This window comes from Hermetia illucens, chromosome 5 (assembly GCF_905115235.1).
Source record: "Hermetia illucens chromosome 5, iHerIll2.2.curated.20191125, whole genome shotgun sequence".
Lineage (NCBI taxonomy): Eukaryota > Metazoa > Arthropoda > Insecta > Diptera > Stratiomyidae > Hermetia > Hermetia illucens.
In genome coordinates, this window is record NC_051853.1 from 76,195,838 (window position 1) to 76,222,287 (window position 26,450).

General features: G+C 43.6%; 1 protein-coding gene across 2 annotated transcripts in view; it reads right to left on the reverse strand.

The window, feature by feature from the left end:
• The window catches only part of LOC119658080 (serine-rich adhesin for platelets), a 459,260-nt gene that overhangs the window by 18,615 nt on the left and 414,195 nt on the right, over nt 1-26,450 (reverse strand). The window contains exon 6 of one of the 2 annotated variants that reach the window (XM_038065341.1): nt 13,585-13,836. The exons of the other annotated variant lie outside the window; for it this stretch is intronic. Within the exon in view, the coding sequence (XP_037921269.1) occupies nt 13,585-13,836 (252 nt within the window). The remainder of the gene's footprint in view (nt 1-13,584; nt 13,837-26,450) is intronic. 2 annotated transcript variants of the gene reach the window in all.

Genomic DNA, 26,450 nt, shown 5'->3' on the forward strand with positions numbered 1-26,450 from the left:
TGGAAGCTGGACGCTTGAGGTATGAAAGGCTTTGTGTATTTCTTATGTAAAAATATTTGAATGGGCATTTGTTCCATTTATAGCTAACACTAATGTATATGCATATATTATGTCAGAATATTCACTTCAGCGAGATACTGGCATTCATAGTCTTAGAATAGTCTTTGTTAATGCAGGTATGTGGTCTGGGCCGCACCTTTACATGATTTTATACACCTATCTACTAACGCCATCTGTGCGAGCGTGGCAATACTTATTGTAAATAAAAAAAGTTTCTCTTTCTAATACCGAGTACGGAGTGGCTATTTCTGACATTTTATGAAGGCAGTGATCAAAAGTTACGCAAAAAATATTATTTTATAAAAAGTGACAAAACCACATAAGAACACATGGGATCTTCAAAGTAAGCATATGAAAACGTAACATAATTTCTGGTATATGTGAAGAGTTGTAATTTTGACATTGCGCGAAAGGGTAATAACGCATGTCATCAGGGTCGCAGCCCTTTCGTAGTTAGGGTCTAACCCTCGTCCCGCGAATCCATCATTCCTTTCTTCCATTTTGAGTTCAATTGGGCTTATGGAAGCCACTCCACCAGCACTAAAGAAATCAAGCAGAGGACAGCGCTTGGGGGAATTTCTTCAAAAAAAGAAGAGAAGATTCACAGACGAAGAAGCGATCTGTTTCAATGCCAAAAAATAACAGGAAGTAAAACTCCTGGAAAGCAAGGTCGTATACTATATTGGTCGCGGCTTCGGGATAGGAGCGGGATTTTAATCGCCTTTTTCTGGATCAAATTGACCAAATAATGAATTCTATAGTGTGCAATTGCCTTAAATTTCACCGCATATTATTATATTATTCAACGCATTCGGGCGAATTGATCGTGACAGAGGGGAATGATCTGCGACATCCGTCAACGCTACTGTGCATGTTGCTAGCAAAAGGAACTCCAAAAGTTCAAGGCCAGGTTTAGCGGGACCGGGTGATTGGGAGACGGCTGATGGGCCGGAGAGAACAAAGGAACAAAGAAGAACGTGAGTTTTTCACAACGGAGAGGCGGAGGGCTTTTGCAACGGAGTTACATCGAACGGGAGGAGTGCTTTTCTTTCCCGCTATTTTCCTTTTCAATTAAGGACAAATTCTCTAAAGCCATTGTAGCTCATAGGATTTTCCGTAGTTAATTGTTTCCTGGAGTTTTCTCTGAATTTTATGAGTTGGATATACTGAAACCTTGCAAAGTTAGCCAACGAGCGTGGTGAAAGTACAAAATTTTGTCTTCGCGGAGTGTTTCTTTCATGTTTGTGACTTCGGGTGTGGACACTTGAGAAATTACTCATAGTTTGGGAAGAGTTTTCCGTTCACTGTAGAGGAGACATTATGCTACCTTTCAACTCTAAGTGTTGATTTCCTTTGGCAGGAGTGCTGGCTTAATTGCATTATTGACCGGTTGTAGTCATTGTATTTAACATTTAAGCGACTACGTGCTCACTCAATATTTTGGGAATCTTATCACTTGGTCCAGTTGTCCACGAGAAGTGCGTGCATGAACAGAATTTCAAGAAAATTAAGGAATTTTTCTTTGGCATTGTGACCGCAGTATTCAGTGAACGTCAGTTCTTGCCGTTCATCAGGACAGCCGTCGCATTTCCCCGCAGTGTTTGTTATTCTACTCCGAAGAATTTACACGAACAGCACCCGACCAGCAACCTTGGCCTCGGATATACGTCAATATTGACTCAGCATTAGACTCGTGCATCCTTCCATTTTCCGTCGGGGGTGAAAGTGTTGTGTAGGCTTCCTGAACAATTCCGAAGGCTTTCTATTGTATCTATTCGAACACCCGGAAGGTTTCCTGATAGCTTCCTTTTTTATGTTTTTTTCCTTTTTAAGGTTTTGTGTAAACACAAAATCTTACTAAAATCGGTTTACTATCTGTCTGTCTGTCCATCTGTCTGTCTGTCGTCGGTCTGTCTGTCCGTCACACGCATTTTTCTCGGAGACGGTTGTAGCCATTGGCACTAAATTTGGTAGAAAGGTGGGAACTGTGAACGCTCACGCATATAGTGAGTTACATCCTTTTATGTTGAATTTAAGGGGGGGTCCCCATACATGCAAAATGGGGGTGTACATTTTTTTTTCATCAAATATAGTCATGTGGGGTATCAAATTAAAGGTTTCGGTTAATACTTTTCGAAGCCGGTCTTAGTTTTGATATTTGTTGAAAAGGTGGGGAGTGCGGGGGGTTGAAAGTGATGATTTCTTTAAAGAACCCATTCTCAGAAACTGCTCAACCGAAAAATTTGAAAAAAATTAGGGAGCTGGCACTGTATGGTGCCTAGGTTCAAATAAAGTCAATAATAGTAATAATAATAAGCCGGTCCCAAGCCCGGTTGTGAAAGAAGGAGGGATAGATAGCTTCAGTCTGAATGGCTGTACGCCACCGCAGCGTCTCAGGGGGTAGGTGAAGAAAGTGCAGGAACTTTGCAGTCTTGCAGATTACTCACTAAGGAAGCTATCTCAACACCTGGCAGCTAGGGATAAAATGCACCACCAACAATGACAAGAAGGAGAAATTTGAGGTCCGGTACGGATAACCGGCGGGAGTCGTCTGACTTGGTGACTGGGTCGGGCTCTCGTAATGGACAGCACGGTGTCGAAACCGCTAGTCGTGGGGCGGTTCGACGTCTAGGCGCCACGACGACCAGGAGCACAGCTCCGCCTGCTGCAGCTGTTTCGCCACAATCTGTGGCGACCACTTCAGCAGGTTCGCGTAGGAAGCGGATGAAATGGACTGAAGAAATGAACCTCTTCATCGTCCGCTCCTACTACGAAATAACGGCAGGGGCAGATACAACATCTTACCGCCCCTTGTTGCACCAGAGATTCGTCGAGCGTTTCCCGCAATTCGCGCACGTGACTGTGCAGCGAGTCGCAGACCAGTACCGCTTCATTACTCGCAGCGACACAATCCCGGCCACAATCAGGGAGCGTGTTCGACTTGAAGTCATCGGGGAAACTGGTGACCGAGAGTCGATGGGGGTAGAGGCGGCGGCATCAACAACACCACGCCGCACTGCAGGCAACAAGTTCAGTACTCGCCGAAGCACTCTTCTCCACCATCCAGCTGAGGTTTCCGCTGAGGTTCGGGACGAATTCCAAAGAGCGTGTATAGAATTCTCGGATATGGATCCTTTGCATAGACCAGGTATTCCCAGGCTCTATGCATCTGCAGCAACTCCGGGAATTCTATCTCAAATCAATGATGAGATTGCATCTCGACTGTGTGCTGATATGTCGCTGCTGCTACTACAATCACTTGTGTATTGTGGTGCAGTTGCGGCTATCAGATTGCACGGTCAGAAGATTCGCTTTCGCGTTATTGGGTTGAGTGACAAAAGAGATCCACCATGGAAAATTCGTCTGAAACGCCGGCGGGACTCACTAAGGCAGGACATTGCTAGACTGATTCAGATCAGCACTGGCAGTGCCAGCCGACGGGTGAGAAATAAAGTGCAGAGGGTTTACCGGAACTATGCCATCCCCTGTGAGACACCCGTTGTTGAAATTCTGGACATACTCAAACAGAAACTTTCTGTCATATGCAGTCGGTTACGACGGTATGGCGAAAGTTATTCCAGACGTGTCCAGAATGCAACATACGCGAGGAACCAGCGGAGCTTTTTCAGATCTCTCAACGAATCCCAACAGAGCGTCCAGACAGTACAGTTCTCGGTGACGGAAGCGAAAGAGTATTGGGGTGGACTTTGGGGGTTACCTGCTGAGCATGCTGAGTGGATCACCGCCGAAGGCACCCGCCATGCCAATACACCTGGCATGAATTTCGCGGATGTTACCGAAGAGGAAGTTCGACGAGCCATAAACATCTCGAAGAACTGGAAGGGCCCAGGTCTGGATCGGGTGCAGAATTTCTGGTATAAGAAATTTACCAGCGTACACAGTTGGTTGGCACGCAATATAAATGAGATCATGAGTCGGTCGGAGGAATTTCCACCTTTCCTCACTGCGGGGACTACCTACCTTATCCCTAAGAAGGACACGGTGCAGGACCCCGCAGACACAAGACCGATCACTTGCTTACCAACCCCCTACAAATTCATCACGTCCATTATTAGTGGAAGGATCAATGCGCACCTCGAGACCAACCACATTCTGTCCGAGGAGCAGAAGGGCTGCCAAGTTGGATCAAGGGGTTGCAAAGAGCAACTCATTATCGACTCGGTAGTTGTAGGACAAGCAACTAGAGGCCAGAGAAACCTCTTCAGTTGCTATATCGATTATACCAAGGCTTTTGATAGCGTTCCGCATACCTGGCTAATCGACATCCTATATCTGTATCGCATTGATCCGAAACTAATAAAGTTTTTGGCGACAGTCATGGAAGGGCGGCATACCACCTTATCGGTGCGTACATCTGAGGGTGCAAGCACCTCAGAGCCCATCCGTATGCGGAGGGGCATCTTCCAGGGGGATTCGTTGAGTCCCTTTTGGTTTTGTATGGCACTGAACCCCCTTTCATGGCTACTGAATGATGCTAGAGGGCATGGTTTTGCAATAAAGTATGGCCTACGTGCTAGGTGCGAACTGACACACTTGATGTACTTAAATGACATCAAGCTATATGCTGGTACTGACGACCATCTTAGAAGTCTGTTGCGAATAATAGACATGTTCAACGGTGATATTCGGATGGAGTTTGGATTAGACAAGTGTCGAATCCAAGCCATCCGCAAAGGTCATCACGAGCCACATGCCGGACATAGCATTGGTGACCTCCACATCGAAACTATGACCGAGACAGACTTCTACAAGTACCTAGGAATTCTGCAAGGAACCCATGCTCGAGTTGGTGATCTGAAAGAAGCTCTGCTGTCCGAATTCCTGCGACGTGTAAAGCTGGTGCTGAAATCGCATCTCTCGGGGAAGAATAAAATAAGCGCGTTGAATGTATTCGCCATCCCTTCACTGGCTTATGCATTCGGAATATTGCCGTGGACGAAGACCGATCTGGAAAACGTTCAGCGGCGGATACGGACAACTATGTCCAAATTCCGAATGCATCACCCAAAGTCTGCCGTGGAGCGGATGAACTTGCCTCGTGATATCGGAGGTAGAGGCGTGGTTGACGTGGCGGCGCAACATCATCGTCAAGTCGACTCGCTGCGCGCTTATTTTTACAGCAAAGAGCAGGCGAGCCCCTTGCATGCGGCTGTCTGTAAGGCAGACTGCGGACTGACTCCACTTAACTTGAAGGATCGATCCTTCAATCCTCTGAGTGGGGTGAAGTCGGACCAAGAGCGGATCGATGAATGGGAGTCGAAGGCAATGCACGGTAAACACGTGAATTGTCTTTGGCAGCAATTTGTCGATTTGCATCTGTCGAACAGATGGCTGTGTGCTGGGGAGCTCTTTGCTGAGACGGAGGGGTTCATGTGTGCCATTCAGGATGGCGTGGTCGCCACCCGAGCTTATAAAAAGCTCATCATGAAAGAACGGGTGAAGAACGACCAGTGCAGAATGTGTGGTTCGGCGTTAGAGACGTTGGATCATCTCATTTCTGGCTGTACTGTTATGACACCGGTGCAATACACCACCAGGCATAATGCTGTATGTAAGGTTATCCATCAAAACCTTGCATATAAGCATGGGCTGATCACGGGAACATGTCCGGTTTACCGATATGAGCCGCAAGTGGTACTTGATAGTTCTGCTTACAACATGTATTGGGACCGGCAAGTTCTGACTGATCGCCATACTGCACACAATAATCCTGCCGTACTGTTAGTTGACAAGACGGGTCGCTCCGCGTATATTATTGATGCTGTTATCCCCCATAATAGCAACATTGAACGGAAATACGTGGAGAAGAAGGTGAACTATGAGCCATTGGCTCGGGAAATCAAAGAAATTTGGCGTCTCGGGCGGGTGGTTGTAGTTTCCATAATATTGTCAGCTACAGGTCTTGTACCTAAATCCCTGACGGCTTCCCTTGATGTCCTGGGACTTTCGCACAGTCTGGTTCAAACCATGCAGAAGTACACCATTCTGCATACGTGCTCGATGTTGCGGGGAGTACTCGACGGATTCTCCCACTGACCTACCACCGGCCACCACCACCAGTGCCCCTTTTAGTTTTTAAGTAGGTAGGATCGTCCGAGCCTAAATGCTTGGCACTTAGTGCTAGTATTAGGTAAAATCCGGCATCTGCCGAGATTGTGATAGCTCGGAAATAATAATCGTTGCCGCAACAATCCATGTTGGATCAGGGCCTTGAAGTGTGTTAGAGCACTTCATTCAAGACCGTAACGGTACACTAGGAGGCAATGTGGTCAGCATTGCGCTCGCCCGAGATTATTACCCTGATTTGACTCAGGTACTCATTCACAGCTGAGTCGACTGGTATCCGACGTCAAATCACGATACAAATTCCACTGCCACCAGTGAGATTTGAACCGCGACCTTCAGTACGACAGCCTTGCGCTCTAACCACTCAGCTATCCGGACACCAATAATAGTACATTACTATAATTTTTAGTAATTGGCAGTCAAACCCCCCTTAGGTTCGCCCTAGAATTAAAATTTTGTAGCAATGTAGGCTACAGCATAGAGCATGATCTTGCCAAATTTGGTGAAATTCGCATTATTATTAACAAAGTTATACTAGGTCAAAACTGTCGCTCCTCTGTAAATTTAAGACTATGAATGTCAATATCACTTGAAAGTGGATATTTTTACATAATATATGTATATATTACGTGCTACATACTAATGGAACAGATGCACACTCAACTCTCTTTATAAAAAAAATATACAAAACCTTTCATACCTGACGCGTCTAGCTCCCGGTTTCCCGACTTGTTTTATTTTAAAGTTGGTTATTTTATTATTCTATTACTTTTTTTATTCTACTATATTTTATTTTAGTACTTTCTTTAAACTGGTTTCAGTTTCTCGCTCTCTTGTTTTTATTTGAATTGATTCTTTTCTTTGAATATATAACGTGTAATAAAGCATAATTAACCTTCTTTGATTTAAGGACTGCTCTCCTCTTTCCCTGCAAAGCTCCCACCATTAGGGAGATCCCCCAGAATAATAGTCTGAGGATGTCAAGGAAGGGAGGGAAGAGGCAGAGGCAGAGAAACAAAGATCGAGACTGTGATCCGTCGTGGATCTTCCCCCGTCGACCGCGGCACTACAGTCCGGAGATTTACGGCTCCATACGCGGTCGAGCCGTCGTTTATTTTTTAAATTTCATTTTTTAGGTTTTAGCTCACGTTTTGCTTTAATTCGTTAGGCGTACGCGAATCCTAATGTTTGTGCGATTATTTTCAAAATTCGATGCGGACCCACGCTCTGGTATAGACACGTGAAGGATGGTAGTGCTCAAAGGACTATCCCACATTCCCGAACCTGGCTAGGACAGAGGCGTGGCAGATGGAGCTTTAATATTTGCGGACGAACTTTCACGGTCAACTTTTTAGGTTTTTGGAATAGCTCTTCCCTCTAGATCGTGTTCAGTCACTCATTAAGGTGATTTGACCATCGCGAAATCCGTCCATTAGTTCATTATAATACCCGAAAAGTGACCTCCTCTGGTGAAGACGTGGAAGACGAATTTTGCATAAGATGTTTGCAACCGACACCACGGCAATTGAACCGGAACAACTCCGTTGCATGCATCGAGTGCAAGAGGGATATTAACTGAAACAACATTTGTTTAAGCAACTTTTTTATTAATAAATATGGACACCACAATTGAAAAGATACTTAACCTAGCAGGAACCTTAGCAGCGAGCTTCTAATAATTTTTTTTATAATATATAATAGATGATTGTAGATAAATGGATACGTGGAGGAAAGTTAACGAAAACCTCCAATCGTTATTGCCGGTACTTCTGAAATAGAGAGGGACGGGAGGATAAGGATGGGAAAGGAATAAGGAAGGGAAGGTGGATTATGAACGGTGTGAGCCGCTTTGTTTGGGTGGAGGAACGTATTGGGTGTGGGAGTGGCGACCCGTGTAGAGATCTACTCTACCTTCTCTGTCGCTGATTTCAATCACCTGACACTCAGCAACTGAGGTGTTAGGGTATAACAAACATCTTTCAAGGAATTTGACCGCGTGTCTAGCCAGCACGGCGGAGATGCATGGTGTTTTGTAGGCTTAATAGAGGATCTGGTTGGATATTTACTTCGTAACATCGTCTTTTTAAATATTCTGGTGCAATGGTGAAAGATTTGCCGCTTCTTGAGACATAGCCTCTGCATGTGATAAGACGAGATGTCGGTCCAGAAGATGATGCCAAAAGTGATTAAGGGTCGGATTAACTGGTTGTGGCTGAAAATCCTGACTTTTGGTGGGATGGGCTTCTGAAAGTGGATTATGGGGTATAATGATCTGAAGGCGCCGTTTGGTTTAGAACTTTATTGATATAACGAATATTGGATAGCATTGTGTTTATAGTGACGCCAAGGTAGCCACTTGGTTCACTGGGCGATATATGAATTTTCGGGGTAATCTTCATTTTTCCCTTCAGGACGATTGTTTGGTATTTCTACAGGCTGAGGGCTCGTTTCCACTTAGTGAAGTAGCGGTAGAGCTCATCTAAATATGAATTCAGACGAGCCTCGCCACCTGCTATGTCCCTCGTGGTAACGTAGACGATAAGGTCGTCGGTATATTGAAGAATGTTGACAAGATTGGATGTGAAAGTCGGTCTCGGGATATCCGCGGTGAAAAGTGGGAAGAGGAATGCGGACAAGACTGACCCTTGTGGGATTCTAGCTGGATAGGTGTAAGATGATGATAGTTGCTGCTCCGCTCGAAGACTTTGGTGGAGGTTGGAAGGATAAAGATAGACCGGTAGCTATCCGGGATGAGGCGATTTTCGTTGTTCTTTGGGATGGGTATGATCTGAGCACACTTTCAGCTCAAGAGGAAATGATCGTTGAGCAAGCAATGGTGATCGAGACAGAACATTTTTTAAGAATTATGGAAGGAATTTTATCAAGCTCGGTCGACTTTTTGTTCTTACTTTTGCCTTATAAAGACGGGTGTGAGCCAGTAAGGCTATTTGGGAGTGTGGGTATTTGAATACTTCAGCCTGATTGACTGTTTGGTTATAGCACTCTGCGGAGCGAAGGCAGTTAATTGATGCAAACTTTGACCAAGAGAGCAGATTGGTGAACTTTCGCACAATGGTTAGCTAAGACGTTTGCTATTTTGGGATATTTTGTGGAAGGGTATTATTACGGCTGGCAGTTTTGCGCGGGTATATTTGCCTGAGCTCCCTGTATGTGTTTGAACTTAGCTCAATGTGTGAGAGGCGATTGTGTAGGTGGTTAGTATAGAGAGGGAAGATCCTTTTGCCGATTGAGATGTCGAAGTCATGGATGTTGTTCTTTAGGAAGGAGTACTGTCGGGAATATCTATTCCTAAATAGTTTCCCCTGTAGGGTTTTCTTGTAATAAATTCGAGCTCGACTTACTATAGGGTTGATATTCAACTCAATGATCCTAACATCCATGATTTTATAACATGATCATCATATTGAACATCAACACGAAATGCAGGGATTGATCAGCGAAAGGCGAGAAGCTACATGTAGTTCCGTGTGACTTGGGTTACCGCTGCGCAAAAGGCAAAGAAGGCCGAATGAAAGAAGGCATTAAAATCACATGCATTCTAGTCAATGGGATTGGTTTGGACCGGTACGGAGAGGCCCTTTTTTGAGCGTTGAGCCTCTTGCTTCACCTTTGATGTGAGGAAGGAACAGTGGTCTAGTACTAACCAGTTTCCTCCGAGGAACCTGTGGAACTCGTTGTTAAAGCTTGTTGTTAGATTTCACACCACAGGAGGCAAAAAATGGTGTTGGTGTTACCCAGTTGGTATGCTTGGGGCTAGATTCACCGTATATTGATTTGGTAGTTGCCTCTAGTGAGGCAATAGTCGACGGAAGATAAAGATAAAGCATCTTCCTTCTAGATCAGCAGGCTTTTATTTTTGTTTCTACCTCCCCCATCATTAGCTTTTGTTTGCTCGCCATTAATCGTCCTATCAAAATCGTTGACTGAGTCCGCCGTTGGTGCGTCTTCGTATTCAAACTCCATTCCTTCAAGATCCGGCTTTATATCATTTTTACGGCATTTCTTTGCGTTATCAACTAAAATGTGTCCTCCATATCACGCGACCACATTACTTTCTTAGCTCTGTTGTCGCCTTTTTCCACACTGGTTCGACTTTTTCCGGGTAGCTGCTTTTGGTTTGCCAATTTTAGCAGGCGACGACAGTTTATTGACTTCCACACATTAACGGCGGCACTATTCTTACTAGAAGTGACAGAATTCTGACTATTCGTTGCGCCGTGTGGCAACTCGGATTTTAGTTAACGGTTGAGGAAAAAATGGCGGGACACTGAGGTTCGAGTTTTCACACTTTTCTGGTCGCCTTACACTTAATAAAACAGGGTGCGGTAGCATAACTTCCTTTTTTCAAAACTCAATAAAAATCTTGTAAAGAATTTTGGTCTTTCTACATAAGGATAGACGATTCCGTAGCCTATATAACGACGCAATTTATGAGCGATGCGACAACTGTCTGGTTGTGAATCCAGTTCAGTCGATTAAGGCGGGTGGGTCATTTAATCCGTATGGCTGAGGATGATCCAGCCCGGAAAGTTTATAATGGCAATATCTATGGTGGAAAAAGAAGACGAAGCAGACCTTGTCTGAGATGGAACAATGGCGTAGGCCAGGACGCTAGATAATTTTTAAGTATATTGAATTGTTGGACCACCGCGCAAAACAGTGATGGTTGCAGTTCCTTATTAAGGAAGGCTTGGACCGGATAACGGTTGTTGCGATGTTGATGATGATGAAAGCCGAATGGTAGCCGACGTGAATCCTGTGTTGGGTTGTCTCTGATGGCTACCACAAGGCTAGCTTTTGACAGACTTCTGACTGCAAGATTACATTTCAGGTTAAGGAGCATCACAATTGTACAAGGCTATGCACCAGCGGGGACTTCCGATATAGAGGAGAAGGATGCTTTTTACGGGCAATTACACGCGGTTCACGAGAGACAGCCAAAGATGACATTGTGATCGCTATGACTGATCTGACTGCCAAGGTGAGGTCTGACAAGATCTTGCTAGAACATGTGATGAGAAAGTATGGTCTTGACGACCGTAACGGCAATAGTGGGAGGTTCGCAGATTTCTGCAGTTTACACCGCCTCACAGTTGGTGGCACATTGTTCGCACACAGAACCTGCCTTAAAGTCAGTTGGGTTTCAGCCGACCAGCGCCGTACAAGGAATCAGATTGACCACTTTGCGATCAGCAGCAGATTTAGAAATTATTTCCTGGATGTGCAAGAGAAGCGCTGATATCGGTCTTGAAGGGGATAGTCGTTTACGTTTGTTTGCGTGTTGCATCCGACACTTCTAGCAGGGTTGGGAAGCTGTGCTGCTACCGTCGCAAAGATAACAACTAAAATAATTTTTGGATGCATTAAAGAACATATTGAAAGCTTGATCAACAGAACACATGAACAGGGTACGAATCATTTTGAAACAGTGCGCGAAGTTAAGATCTGCTCTCCATCACTCTCGAGATAGCTTTGGATAGTGTGTGCAGGGACTGCAGCTGGCGTGCTATATGCAGGAACAGCATTCCGGAAAAAATTAATGATCATTATAAACTTTGTGGTCCAAAGCGGAGACCGCCAGAGTTGCATCTTGAGATCGATATTATTTTTTCCTCTTATCGGTGACGTTCTTCAAGCTGCCTTATCCGGAGCACGGAAAAGAGTTTAATGGGCGCCAAAATATTACCTCAAACATCTTGACTTCACTGGTGGCATCTGTTTGCTCTCTCACCGGGTCATATACCCTGGCCAAATGGCCCTGGATTTTGAAAAGAGAGGCAAGTGGAGTTGAACTGAAAGTAAACACAAACAAGACCATGGTCCTCCTATCCCAAACTAAAGAAAAATTAGCTTTGGTCTGGCCTGGACTTAAAGTACTGGCGGTTTTAATATATTTCGTATCCTTGTTGTGTTGGCGATTGTATAAAAAAAAAGAAATTTCCATCTTTACTACTTTTAGTCGCGCTGTTGCCACGACAATGGTGAGACAGCGTATGATGAGTTGTCTCTGCACTGGGCGAAACCGATAATCGTATTTTCTGCTTTTCTCAAGGTTCTCAGTCTGACGGGTTATCGCACCCTCCCTATTTGCAATAATGGGCAGAGCATCTAGAACGATGATCAGCTTATATGTTAAAGACGCGGTCTCTGAAGACGATGACGTAATGATGCCCGAAGCATTAACAGCACTAGATCCGCTTTCGCTACTTTGCCTAAAATCTGGAAATGCAGTTATTTCAGCGCGAAAATCAAGTTGAGACTGTTCCGTGCTAGTGTTCTTTCTGTGCTGCTGTCACTGTCCACTGTCACTCAAAGGCTACACGCTTTCGTCAACCTCTGTCTGCGACGTTTCATCGGAGTGCGCTGGTCTGATACTATTTCAAACGAAGAGCATGTTCGCGCACATGTGTGCCAACGATTATCAATGTGATGGGAAAGCGGAAGTGGGTAGGTGATACATTAAGGATAGGCAATAATTTCACTAAGGGGTTGCCCGAAGGGTGCTTGGTGCACAACGTATGAGGAGTGCGGACGCCTTTCAAAGTCGTGGGGGAGCTGAAGGGCAGTTCAAGTAACCGCGAACAAGAGCACGTATGTGTGATTGAAGAGCTACCATATACTCCAGCAAGGGGTAAATGGTAACCATATACATGGGACAAAACAAAAGGCTTATTTTTACCGGAATTCTTGAAACAGCGATCAAGTCTATATCTTTAGGCTAGGCTAGCGGGACAAAGTTAAAGTAATTAACAAATCCAAAGTTTTACTCCAAGATCAATTTAAATAATTCTTGAAGGTTTTATGGAGATTAATTCATCCAGTAGAGGGTGTTAGAGAGTAGTTGAGCAACATGATGAACTTGTGTACCTGTTGTGTAACTGTAACAGAGTGCGATATTCCGAAAGGTTAGGGCATGATGTCACGTAATTTTACTTGACGGAAAAGCAACGTTAAATAAAAAGCGTTTAATAGCAAATAGCACCTGTGTGAAATGAATTCAAAATGAGGTAAGCACGTCCAGGTAATGTTGCGAAGCTGGAACACTTGCTGATTTTTTATGATATGTGGGTTTCTTCAACAAACTATAACTTTTTCTGGTAAATTAAAAAAGAAATTAAAAAGGGAAACCAAAGCATGTTCAAATGCACACACATACACAAAAAACGTTTTAAATGAAAACTAAAGCCGTGTCCCAAATATGTCGCGAAAAATAAGCCACTCACTCCGGCAATATATCCTTTGAGTTTCCAACAAGTTCTGTAAAGTGGAACTGCATTCATTTCCACGCCGATTTACCACGACTGCTATGTGAACTGCATATTTTGCATTTTCCAATAGAATCGCATCTGGGACACGACTTTAAAGGACAAAAAGCAAAAAATCCTCACGATTTTGTCTCTATTATCAAAAACTTACATTTCGCTCTTCAGTTTCGACAATCAGGTGATTATTTTTGAGCGTCATAGTAATGACGGAGCCATTAGCTCCGGAATGATTACTGGTGCTAGTAATCATGCCGTTTGGCGTCAAATCATGAGCCTCACTAACGATTGTATTTCGATAGATTGGTCTATTGCGATCGTCGCTTTTGCAATCGATTTCAGTGTCGTTTGAATCAAGGGTGTCATTACTACGATTGATTGCATATCCGGATTCGGTCGATTTCAACTGAAATGGGAGAAAAAATGGAATACGAGAAAATAAAAACCAACAATCCAACAACAAACAATGGTACAACATTGACATAACAAACAGCAGAAAGTGGTGTGTGCATGTAGTCTGACATGATCCTAATAGACACAAATAATGACGGGGGAGGAAGCTGTGGGAACACATACGCTGGGAAGTGTCATAAGCATCGGGACAGCAAAACAAAACAATAACAGTAACATCGACAATAAAAAATATAATAACAATAATGGCATGAATAGCACTACCCTTGGCGCTGTATTGTATCGCGTTATGATAAAACACTGATAGTCCCTAGCCCCAGTCTGTCTGTTAACATCCCTGCGGTTCGTGCGCTACATGCGAGAATGCCTCCCGAACTAGTCTGGTTTCGTGCCATCTGAAGTGGATGAAAAATGATGGAGTCAAAACCAAACATTCTCGGAAAAACATTTCCGGCAATGGCAGGACCCTTTTCTATCCCCACAGCGAGGCTGCATGCAAGTACATCGTTGAATAAAAATTTCTCTTGAATTTTTAAAAGAACAAAATGATTTAGTGTTGCATATCCGTTATTGTGGAGGATCACGGGGGGGGGGGGGGGATTTTTTCGTTAAAGCTCCCAATCAGGGAACCAGAGATCTCATTTAATCACAGTCACTATGCAGTTTTCGGTAGAAACCAATCAGAGCTGATATTCCGTGCAGGATACAGGGAGGATACCGCTTCAATGATAACTCCTATAACAAATTCAAATGCCAGTGGGCTATCAGGGACACGCGGATTTATAGTATTGTTTCCATGAAATGACATTTTAAATTTGATTGCATATTTTTATACATGGCCTAAACTATTTGTGTGATTATTGTCCACTACGGTCACAGCTACATAATTTGAAGTGGGTCCTGTCACCTACAAAACAAAGGACGAAGTGATTACTCTCTTGAAATTATCAAGCCAGTTTCTAATGATTATAGAGTCATGGAGTAATTATGGTTTGCATTTTGATTACGGAGTTATAATCTTGTGACCACATATAATGACATTTCCATTTCAAAACCTTAATAAACCGGGAAGCAACATGAAATACGAAGTAAGACAGATACAAAACATAACGTTCGGGCCTTCTGGATTGGTAACCGACTAGGACTCTCCCAATGATAAAATCATAGCTGGCTACAAAATTTATGAACGTAGCTCTAAGCACGGGACTATAACCTTTGAACTTTCATACGAGATACATGTACTCGTATCCTATTCATCTCCTATTTGCCAAACGACGCACAAACACTAACATGTGAGGTAAACCGAAATCATATATTTAGCAGTTCGTCCCAACGGGCAAACAAATTGTTGACCGTCTTTAGGATTATCCTGGTCAGAGTTGAACTTGCTGGATGGCTGCCAACTAACCAGTTGGACAACGGCAACAAAAATATTTTTCTCCTCAACTTTTCAGGGAATTTTTATTTTCAAGTTTCCATTTTTTCTGTTTTCATGTAGTTTACTTTACGATAACCGCGGGTTATTCTGCAGGAACATATGTATACGGGCTGCAGGGACATTGTAGACATGTAATGTGTTTTGTGTAGAAGCTTCCCAAAAAGTTTTACACTTTACAGTCTGATTGGCGCAAATTAGTTTGTGTATTTGCTTTTGGTAGACGAGTTTTGTGTTTCTATCTTCCATTTTTTGTAGACCGAGCCTGGTGCACCAATTATAGTTAATATCTTTTGTCCTGAAAATGGTTCCTTATCTGATAATCCTCTCCAATTTTCCCAAAACATCGTCTGGATTACATATCATGCATGCAATGAGCACATGGTAATGAACAACGTCTGGAGGTCGCAGAAGACCTCCAAGAGTTGAGTTTTGTCACCCATGATGCTAATATTTGTAAATGTACATAGTGGAAAGTTGCCACTTCAATATCTGGGAAAAAAGCCCCAACATGCATTTGCATATAATATTTTACTATTCATATGAGGGTAGTGGGCGAAGTTATTACCACTTGTGCCTCTCACATCATTACAAGATCTGGTTTGTACTGGAGACGATTGCTTAGGGGTGACCAAGAACCGCCCAAAGTTTATTATTGTCAGCAATGAGAACATAGCAACAACCAATCATGAATAAGTGGGGATACAGAGGATGTTACGAAGTCAAGCTAAACAAAAGAAGGCAAGAAATACACAGCAGGAATGCTCATTAAGCCGAATATTCTGTTATTAGAATTCTGCAATTGAGACGAGGGAAAGCCATGTCGAATTGACTTTTGTGACCCCAGTTTAAAACTAGTCAAGTCTAACTAAAACGATATTCGAAGGTAAAAAAAGTAAAATCAGACAAAAACTGAAACTACGGAAGAGTAATGAAACATCAATAAATGTAACAAGCTGCTCATGTCGGCAAATGAGTGTGACCGCGGCGCGCTGGAGCTCCGTTAATATATAAAGTACCGAATGAAGATGGACGTCAATGGTAATCTTTCCATCCACAATGATGGTCGGTTGAAAAAGCGAAAGAAACACTCTACAACCGTTTTCAATCATATACCATCCCAGGAAGTTCCATATTTCGTGGATGATTTGGCAACTTTCGTAACATCTTGAAAAGGACTGCTTCTCCGAAGTGGAGCGAAATTAATTTTGCCATTATCATGCTAGGGGTGGGATGAGAGAGTGATCTGTCTCTCTTCGAGGGTGATGTGTGGTTTTCCATGAGTCAAGCCTCTCGTCTACTAGCACGGTTAATGTATGGTGATAGCCACACCTTGTACCAAATGGCTCTACAATTAACACATGACTAGGGAGTCGAAAAACACCTTCCCCAATCCAGAGTGTCAGGCCTATCGGATAGTTTGCAGTCGGGAATAAGTGATTGTGTTGGAACAGTTGGTTGCTGTTGGTTGCTTCAGTGAATAAGTTTGACCTTAACTTGTTACGGGGGGGCTATGGCAGGACGGACTTCGTAGCCCCTATACCTGTGGGATGAATAAAAATAAAAAAACCAAACAAGCGGGACGCCATACCGCACACAAACTGGAGAAGCTGGGTCATCATATTGCGAGGACTATAACCAACAAAGACCACAACTCAAAAAGCAGGCACAAGCAAACGCACGTCTGAGATCAGTATAACATACTTCAGGAAAGATACAGGACTCAGTGACACAAGTGCTAAACGGTAACTGCGTTATCTGAAGGAAGGTCTTCAACCACAAGAGGTCCTTAGGAGCTTGGGATAGACCGAAGCCATGTTTATCGCAGCTAAGAAAGCGGATAGCAGCCGAGATTAGTCTACTTGAGGGGAATGCTCCCAAAAAACCCAAACTTGAACCCAAGAGGAGGAAATCCTGGTTGGGTCAGGAGTGAAGGCAGAAGTCAAGAAGCCCGCCATTAACTATACTAATGCTGTCAATGGCATTCGACTGACCACACTGCCAAAAACTTTTCCGGAGCAACCACTCACGAGTGAAGAGCTGCAAATCATCGAAGACCTTGTCCTCAGGTAAATGTGCATGGGATGGACTGTGAAGTTTGTTTTCACCGGAATATGCTTTCGACCAGGTCACATGTTGGCGGGCTGTGGAGCGCAATACACTGCGGAGTGGCTCAAGACTACAGTTCTTAAATTCCCAGGCTGGGAAGGAGCAGAACTGTCTACATGTGCTGGGGATAATATACTAGGAGCGCACATGGCGAAAGTGTTTTTCATCGTAAAGTCGCAGCACTAGAGACGGAAGATCCTATGGGTCTCCTAATTGCTCAGAATGAGGATCTTCATACATGATTACGGAGAGTTATTAGAAGTAAAGTGATGGGCAGTGGTCACTCACGATGGGGGTGGATGACCGATCCTTTGAAGCGATCAAACGATGAAGTTGCCATATCAGCTATAGATTTGGCAACATGCCTGTGCATGTACATAGGAAAAAGCCGAGAAAAATACTTCTGATGATACATCGGGTGGAAAATTTACCGAAGTGCCGGAAGGAATCTCGAAAGCCATAGAGGTGGAAAGGATTGGATTAACCAAAAAAGTAGACCTGCAGCACGGTGAAGAAGAGATGCTGGACGACCTAGATAGACTCAAATCTTCGAGCGTTTAGGGTGGACAGCGATTAGGGTCGACAGCGACGTGCAAAATAGCGCCATGTCTGAGGAGGAGGGTGATACTCCGACAGTGGAGAAGAGCTCAAAACACTAACGGGGCCAATGACCAGCACTAAGATATCCCAGATAAACCTCCACCATGCAAAAGCTGCATCTGCCGTAACTGAAACATTAAGTTCGCAGGAGAAAACTTGAATGGTGCTGTCTCAGGAGGCCTAGGTATATAGCGGAAAGATTCGCTGCCTGGAAGGAGGAAACATGCAGGTAATTTGGAACTCTTCTTGCATAAAGCCAAGAACTTCCATCATTTTTAAATGTAATTTAAAATGTGTATGCCTTTCAGAGTTCCTGACCGGTTATAGCGGAGGGCAGCACTCGAGAGGCAGTCGTGACATCAGGCTGCTTCCCAGGATACGACATCCGGATCCCACCGAAGCTAGTCGCTAGGCTGGTGGACCATTGTAAGAGAATGCGGTGCGATGGCGATGATTATCACGAAGTCTGGGGAAGCAGTCAAACCAACCGAAGAGGTGAGTACTTTCTTGAGTTTATTCTTAGCAATAAGTTGGAGATATATATAAGGATATGTAAGGAACACTCTAAGAAAAGAGGTACTAGACATAACTCTAGGGAATACTCTGATGAAAGGGCTGGTCAAGAATTGAAGGATATCGGATGAGCCTTCTATGTTGGATCACAGAATAATCAGATTGTGAAAAGAATAATAAAGAATCCCATGAGAACCTACTAAGAGTCGGTGATATGAGGGGCTGAAGTGGAACTGGAAACAGTGTTGGAGGACCTCAACGAAGTCGTCATTGACACATATGAGGCCAGTTGTCGGGTTAAGGTAGTTCAGTCATCAAGGGATGCATCCTGGTATAAGAGGAATCTAGCCAAAGTGAGAACAGAGGTATGAAAACTTCTCATTCGGGTAAAACAAACCAAAGACTGGCAAAGGTACAAAAAGGCACAGGAAAGCGAAACGGAACAGTTGCAGGTTTTTTTTTGAAGGGATTGGACAAACCACAGAAATTAAAATTCAACACCGTCTGCGTCGTTAGTAGAAATTGTTTATTCAGCAAATATCGATAGTGTTCGTTTTTTCTGTACTAGTGTCGGAAACGGTGTTAAATTTTAATTTCTAAAAATTTATTGCTTGAAATACCGCGAACACGGATTGATTTTAAACCACAGAAGCAATCAGGCTATACAAATCTCTAGTCAAAGGAGGGGTACTCTTCAGTCTGTCTGCAAAAGGAACATGGAGCATTTATCAAGAAGACCTGCTTCTCAACACTCATTTCCCTGCGTCCTACCCCCACAGCGGAAAGCGACAACATTCTGCCTGACACCCCACCGTTGAATAAAAACGGAAGAATGGAGAACTAGTAAAACAAGTATCCTCGGAAACTAGGGTAAAATGGACAGTGGGCACCTTTAAACGACTGAAATCACCTAGAGTAGACGGCATTTTACCTGTACTTCTCCAGGGAGGCCTAGAAATTAGCTTAGAGTCTCTTCTAAGGGTTTCAAGGGGCAGCATAACCCTGAGATATATACCAAGGCATGGAGTCGGGCAAGAATGGTCTTTATTCCGAAAGCAGGTAAAAGGGATCTTCGTTCGTACTCAAAACGGTGGAGGTAGCCATAGACAACTGTTATATATTACAACTAACCTTCTAAAGCCTAATTCCCTACGTCAGTGCCAACACGATTACCGTGCAGGACGGTCAACCGAAACTGTTTTGTATCAGCTGGAGGATGTATTACAGGACGCCGTAGAAACGAAAGAAATGGCAGTGTGTGCATTTTTGGATATCGATGGAGCATTCAATAACAAATCGCTCATAAAGATACACGATGTTCAGATCCGCAAGAAAGTGGAAAGCATCCTGCATTCCTGGAGGAGCAGAATATTATAGAGTAGGCGAAAAGGAGTGCCGACAGGTACAAATTTTATTGTCATGAATACTACTCAAGGTTTACCACAGGCTGGGGTACTATCACCATTTATGTGGAGTATGGTAGTCGAAGAACGTATGGACGAGCCAAAAATATTGGAATCCGGGTCCAGGGTTGCGCTGATATTATTATTTTAATCTTTAGGGTCAAATTTGAGGATATCCTATGTGATAAAATCCAAACTAAATTGAATGTTATTAGTGCCAAGTGCAGGAAGGCGGTGCTGCTTATCAATCCAGCGAAAATCCCCATAGCACCATTCACTAGGAACCCTAAGCTTGATCACCTGAAAACCATAAAGATACATGGCATGGGTGTGAAACGACAAAGAAGGGTCAAATATTTGGAAACTACACTTGATAAAAAATTACTCTCGAAGCCGCATATCGGAAGGACTTATCGAAAAGCTACGAAAGCTCTGATGATTCATGGTTCCACAGCAGGAAAAAAATAGGGTTGCACCCTGGAGATACTACTTGGGATAAGCACTGCAATAGTAAGGCCAATGATTACCTATGGAAAGGTAATCCCGCGAGAAAGAACTGAACTCAGCCAACAATTCAGGGCGTTACACAAACTTCAAGGAGACTGGCTTGCGTGTGTATCTATGAGACAATGAAGACATTCCCAACGGCATCCCTGGAGGTCCTTCTGGGGTTAGCCACTCTCCGTCTGCACATACGGAAGCAGGCAAGGAGGGCAATCTTTAGGATCGCCAGGAGCATCAGTGAGGCGAGGAGCTGCCGCCGAATTACTGATAACAAGGGATAACATGACAACGAGGTTTTATTTCGATAAGAAGCGTAAAACACGTTGTGATATATGGCTTAAACCAGCATTTGATTGCTTCGTACACAGACAGATCCCTCACAGCGGAGGGAGCGAATATGCACGCCACAGACACATGCGCCTCTTTCAACCTGCAAAGGAACTACACGGGGCAGAACCGAGTATTCTGACCGAGAGCCAAGCGGCGATCAAGGCACTTATATCCAACCAGGTGAACTCTAAACTGGTATGGAAATGCCTTCAGAGACCGAACACGCACGGCTCGCACAATGAGATTTGGAAAGCAATGAGGCAGCAGACGAACTGGCCAGGAAGGGAGCAGAGATGCCTCTATATAGGCAAGAACCCGTCTGTGGAATCGGAAACGGGTTCATGACTACGACCTTAAAAAATGAAAAGGAACGGACGGGGGAACTTTACTGTCCTAGCCGGTGTATTTTGCACCCTTCATACACGTTCTGAGACATTGTCCCGCGCTTGTGCAAAGTAGGTCCAGTAACCTGGAAGAATACTTAATCCCAGATACCATGTTCGTACCAGTCGGACATAGGGAATATATTATCATAAAATGCCTAATGTTTATAGGTTATTATATTATTGTCAATAGGTCCAACCATTATTGTCGATATTCACGTGGGCGACGTTCAGGCAGGAAGAGATTTTATTGATTGAGTGAAAAACGCTTGACATAAGACTGAATTCAGTGGACAAGGACTCTTTTTTACTTACGGTGTAGCTTGAACCTCTAAGTGAGGAAGCATTGACAAAGAAGCAACTTCTTTCGGTAGTTGCTAACCTATTTGATCCAATCAGTTGGCTACAATAATGCATAATCGTTGATAAAATCGTATTGCAGCCGTTATGGCTCAAAGAAAATAAATGCGACGATCTGGTATTAAACAAGTTAGATGTAAAATTACGAACATTTCAACCAACCTTACCACCACTCGAGGAGATCGCAATTCCATAATAACTTAATTACTCAACCATCCAGTCAATCCAGATTCATGATTGATCCGAAGCTGGATACGTTGTTGTAATTTACGTTACTTTACTCACTTTACCTAATAAAAAAGTGGGAAACAAAACCATTCATCAGACTCGTAGCAACAAAGTCCAAGGTTGCTCCCCTAAAGATACAGTCGATAAAATGCCTTAAAATCAGCTGCCCAACTTGCGAGGTACCTAGTAGAAGTTATCCCACACCCTACAACTAGCTCTACAATTGTATTACAATGGATTCGAGACGCAGGAACCATATGAAAGAATTTCGTGGCAAATAGGGTCAGTCATATACAATCCAATTCGGACGTGCGTAGACCTATGGAGATACACATGTGGTAAGCCGAATTTCGCAGGCATCGCATCACTTCCCCAGGCACCGATCGACAAGAATGATTGGTGGAACGGCCCAGGGTGGGTTCTCGAGTATAACTCCAGGTAATCCTTAGCAGATCTGACAGCGGTAATGTTGAAATTGACATCGAGTAGCAATTCATTAACACACACTTCGTCAGTAGTCAGAGAATCCTTCACGAGACTTATATCTATTATTCCTTACTACTGGAGATGAACACAGGAAACCAGCAGTACCTTTCTGACTGAAATAAGGAAAGCAGAAAACATTTGTTTTCAAATGATCAAAAAGCGCAAGAGATCCTTCCGCTAATAACATTTAGTGCAAATGTATCCCTTCAGGAAGTCCCTACTTTGGAGAGATTTGGGAAGCCCAAGAAAAGAGCTTAACGAAATTAATCCGACCACATCTATTGAACGTGAAGGAGATGTATACGCTGTTACCCCAAATCGAATCCTACCTCAATTCCAACCCACTGGCACCCATAAAGACTGACCGGAACGATCTCCGTACTTTACAGGCGAAAATCCTTTCAAATTATTCGAAGAAGACACGAAAGATAATGTCAGCAGAAAGTAGTAACTCTCCTAAAAAATTAAAATAGCAATTCTAGCAATGGAGTCTAGAGTATCTAACTTAGTTCCAGCAAAAAGCTAAGTAGTTCAGTAAAAACTGAACACTGAATGCAAACGATCTAGTCCTTATCAAATTCGACGACTTTGCATCCCGTTTTAGGCCGGTAAAGTCACTCGAGTTGCAACAATGAGGTCTAAGGCAAAGGTGGTCCTCCGATGGCAACTCAGATAGTGTATGAAATATTTCACGAGCAGGAAGTTTCCACGATCGCCTGGATGCAAAAACTATGACAGACTGGCAACGTCCAATGCTCAAACACCTAAAGAGGTATTCGAGGGAAAACTCGAAGGAAAAAGACTAGCAGGAAAACCAAGGCAAATGTGAGCGAATTCAATAGACAAAGATAGCACACCGGTGCGCGATTTAAGAATTGGAGGGCGTGACCGATCTACCAAGCGGAGTTTCCAAAATTTAGTATTTTATTAACTTTACTTGTGCACATTTTTAGGTCCAGATTTTACATAACTGCATCGCCGTGATTTTTTCCAGATTTTTCTGTCTGTCTGTATCAATTTATCTGACCATAATCTGATTTATAAAACCCTCTTTTATTCCAGTTTAGTGAAAAGCACACCACTTCAGAGTTTATATTCTGGCGTCAGATACTATAATCTGATTCCACCTTTCTAATTATGCCAGTGATTGAAGATAATTTGCGTACCCAATTGTTAAGTAATTAGAGAGCACCTTCACAGCCACTTGACCATTTCCATATCCCAAATCAATGTTTTATCCATGCTTCCCGCAAATAAAATGCTTCAGTTTCTAACAACATTAGGGAATACTCTAAAAATATTCGACTCACATAGAGTGCTTGCATATCGGCCATATTATCCCGTCCCCCTCGTCTCAAATTAAGAATTGATTGAACCTGTAAAATTTCCACTAGTCTGTAATTGAAATTTAAAATTTCATATGAAACGTACAGATCCTTGCATTACCCGACAGGCCGAACAAACGGATGCACTCTTCTGCCCACTGAATCCAATTTAATAGTCTATTGGAAAGCTTGCATTCCGGTCGGCCCCAAATATATTGTGCATTTGTTGTACAAATGCATATTCTCTAAACAATTCAGTTTAACAAAATCGAATTCATCGGAGGCACGTCCAATAGCCATTCATTGAATCGGCGATAACTCACACGAGCGCAATCTGAATCAAAGTCAAGTGAAGCATGAAAATATTTTGCCGGTGAATTGAATCCTGTTCAAAATGGCCACTGGTATTTTTGGCATCGCCATCCTCTTGTAGTTGTGGCGGGACAGGGATTGTTGTATAGCCTATACGGAGGCAGGAAGAGTTACCATTATGCAGGACTCAAGGCAATAAACATCCATCAAATTATCCTTGTTATATTAGCAAAAATTAATTTGGACATGTTACCTCGCTTAAATCCTCTGTGGAATCTTGAATTAGGAATTCACGTTCTCATCTGTATCTATCAAGCATGTACAGTAATGGGCGTAGATGTTGAACATTGCCGAGATGACCATTGGGGTCACTCCAGGATCAGAGCTGTCCGAAAAAATCAAACGGTGACCACGCAGGTTCTGCAGCACTTAAGTGTACCTCCACTGAAGTGTCACTGTCATACGTGCCTTCATTTGTTTCTACTAGCCAAAGTCAGGAATATAAGAGCGATTTATATCCAACTATGTTTCGCTGATCGCACTATTGACACACTTCAGAAAAATCGTCACCTTGGATTGAACAGTCCCAATTTCTCTAAACATAAGTAAAACTTTGGGTAGACTGCATTTGTCCTTCTATTGGCCTGAAATGATCTCACAGATGAAGAACTACATTCGTAGCCGCGTTCAAATCCTGACATTCTGCCCTTCAGTGGGGTAAGCATTCACCTCTGAAGTGTTGGGATCGCTAAGTGAATAAAGCGCTAAACTACCGATGTTAAAGGTCATGGTTCAAGTCTCAGTGAAGGCAGATAGGAGGGGGGGAGGGAGGGATTTGTATTGTAACTGTGTGAGACTACCTGAGTTGAATGAGGGTAACAAGCACGAGCAGTGCTGAACACATTACCTCCTACAGTGTACTTTCTGTAGTGGACCGTTACGAGCTTGAATGAAGTGCTCTTACACACTTCAAGACCCAGATCCAATTGGAAGGTCGCGCCAACGATTATCATTATTTCATTCTGAGTTATCACGATCTGGACGGCTGCCGAATTTTTCCTAATACTAGCACTAAGTACCAAACATTTAGACTCGGGAGATCCTATCTACTTAAAAGATAAAGGGGCGCTGGTTTGTGATGGGCGGTGGTAGGTTAATCAGAAAATCCATGGAGAACTCGCGCCAAACTTCGAGTTTGTATGTACTGTGCGAAAGCATCAGGACATCAAAAGAAGCCAGAGGGGATTAAGGTACAATACCTGTAGCTGACAATATTATAGGAACTACAACCACCCGCTCAAGACGCCAAATTTCTTAGATTTTCCTAGCCTGTGGCTCATAGTTCACCATCTTCTCCACGTATTTCTGTTCAATGTTACTATTATGGGAAATACCAACATCAATAATATACGAGGAACGACGCGTCTTGTTAACTAACAGCACGTCAGGCTTGTTGTGTTGAAAGTGGCGAATAGTTAGAACTTGCCGGTCCCAATACATGCTATAAGCAGAACTATCAAGTACCGGCTACGGATCATATCGGTAAACCAGACATGTTCCCGTGATCAGGCCACGTTCGTATGTAAGGTTGCTGTGAATCACCTTACATACAGCATTATGCCCGTTCGTGTATTATGAAATACAGTGAAGCCAGAAATGAGATGGTCCATCGTCGCTAACGCTGAACCACACATTCTGCACTGGTCGTTCTGAATCCGCTTTTTCATTATGAGTTCATCAGGTCGTATGGCGACCACGCCGTTATGAATGTCACAATCCTCCATCTTAACAAAGAGCTCTCCAGCACACAGCAATCTGTTCGACAAATGCAAATTGACAAATGGCTGCCAAAGACAATTCACGTATTTACCGCGCATTGTCTTTGACTTCCATCCATCGATCCGTTGTTGGTCTCGTCTGAGTTCACCGCACACTGAGGATTGAAAGATCGAGTTCACCTTCAAGTTAAGTCAGTCTACAGTCTGTGTTAAAACAGACGTAAGCAAAATAAGCGCGTAGCGAGTCGACTTGGCGATGATGTTGTGCCAACACGTCAACCAACCTTCTGTCTCCGATGTCACCAGGCAGGTTCATCCGCTACACGGCAGAGTTCAGTGCCATGTAGAACCAAATGGGCTCAACGAATCCTCCTGGAAGAGGCCCCTAAGCTTTAAGATGTTGGTACCCTCAAGTGAACGCACTGATGCGGTGGAATGCTACCCTTCCATTTCTGCCGCCAAAGACTTCGTTAGCTTCAAATCAAGCTCCTCCTCCGTGTCTTTCTTAAGGATAAGGTAGATAATCTCCGCAGTGAAGAAGGATGGATATGCCTGAGACCGACTAATGTCCTGGTTTATCCTTTGTTGCAACCGATCACGTATCCCTCCTGCTCCCGATTCGGACGACGACCCCTCGGGTTCATTGTGCTGTTTATGGGTTGTCGAACCTTCTCTTCAGTAACATCAGAAACCCCCAAAGTCAACCCCAGCATTCTTTCACTTCTGTTACCAAAAGCTGCACGGCCTGGACGCCCTGTCGAGATTCATTTGGTGATTCGGAGAAGCTCCTCTTGTTCTCCGCATACGTTCCATTCTGGACACGTCTGGAGTGACTTTCGCCAT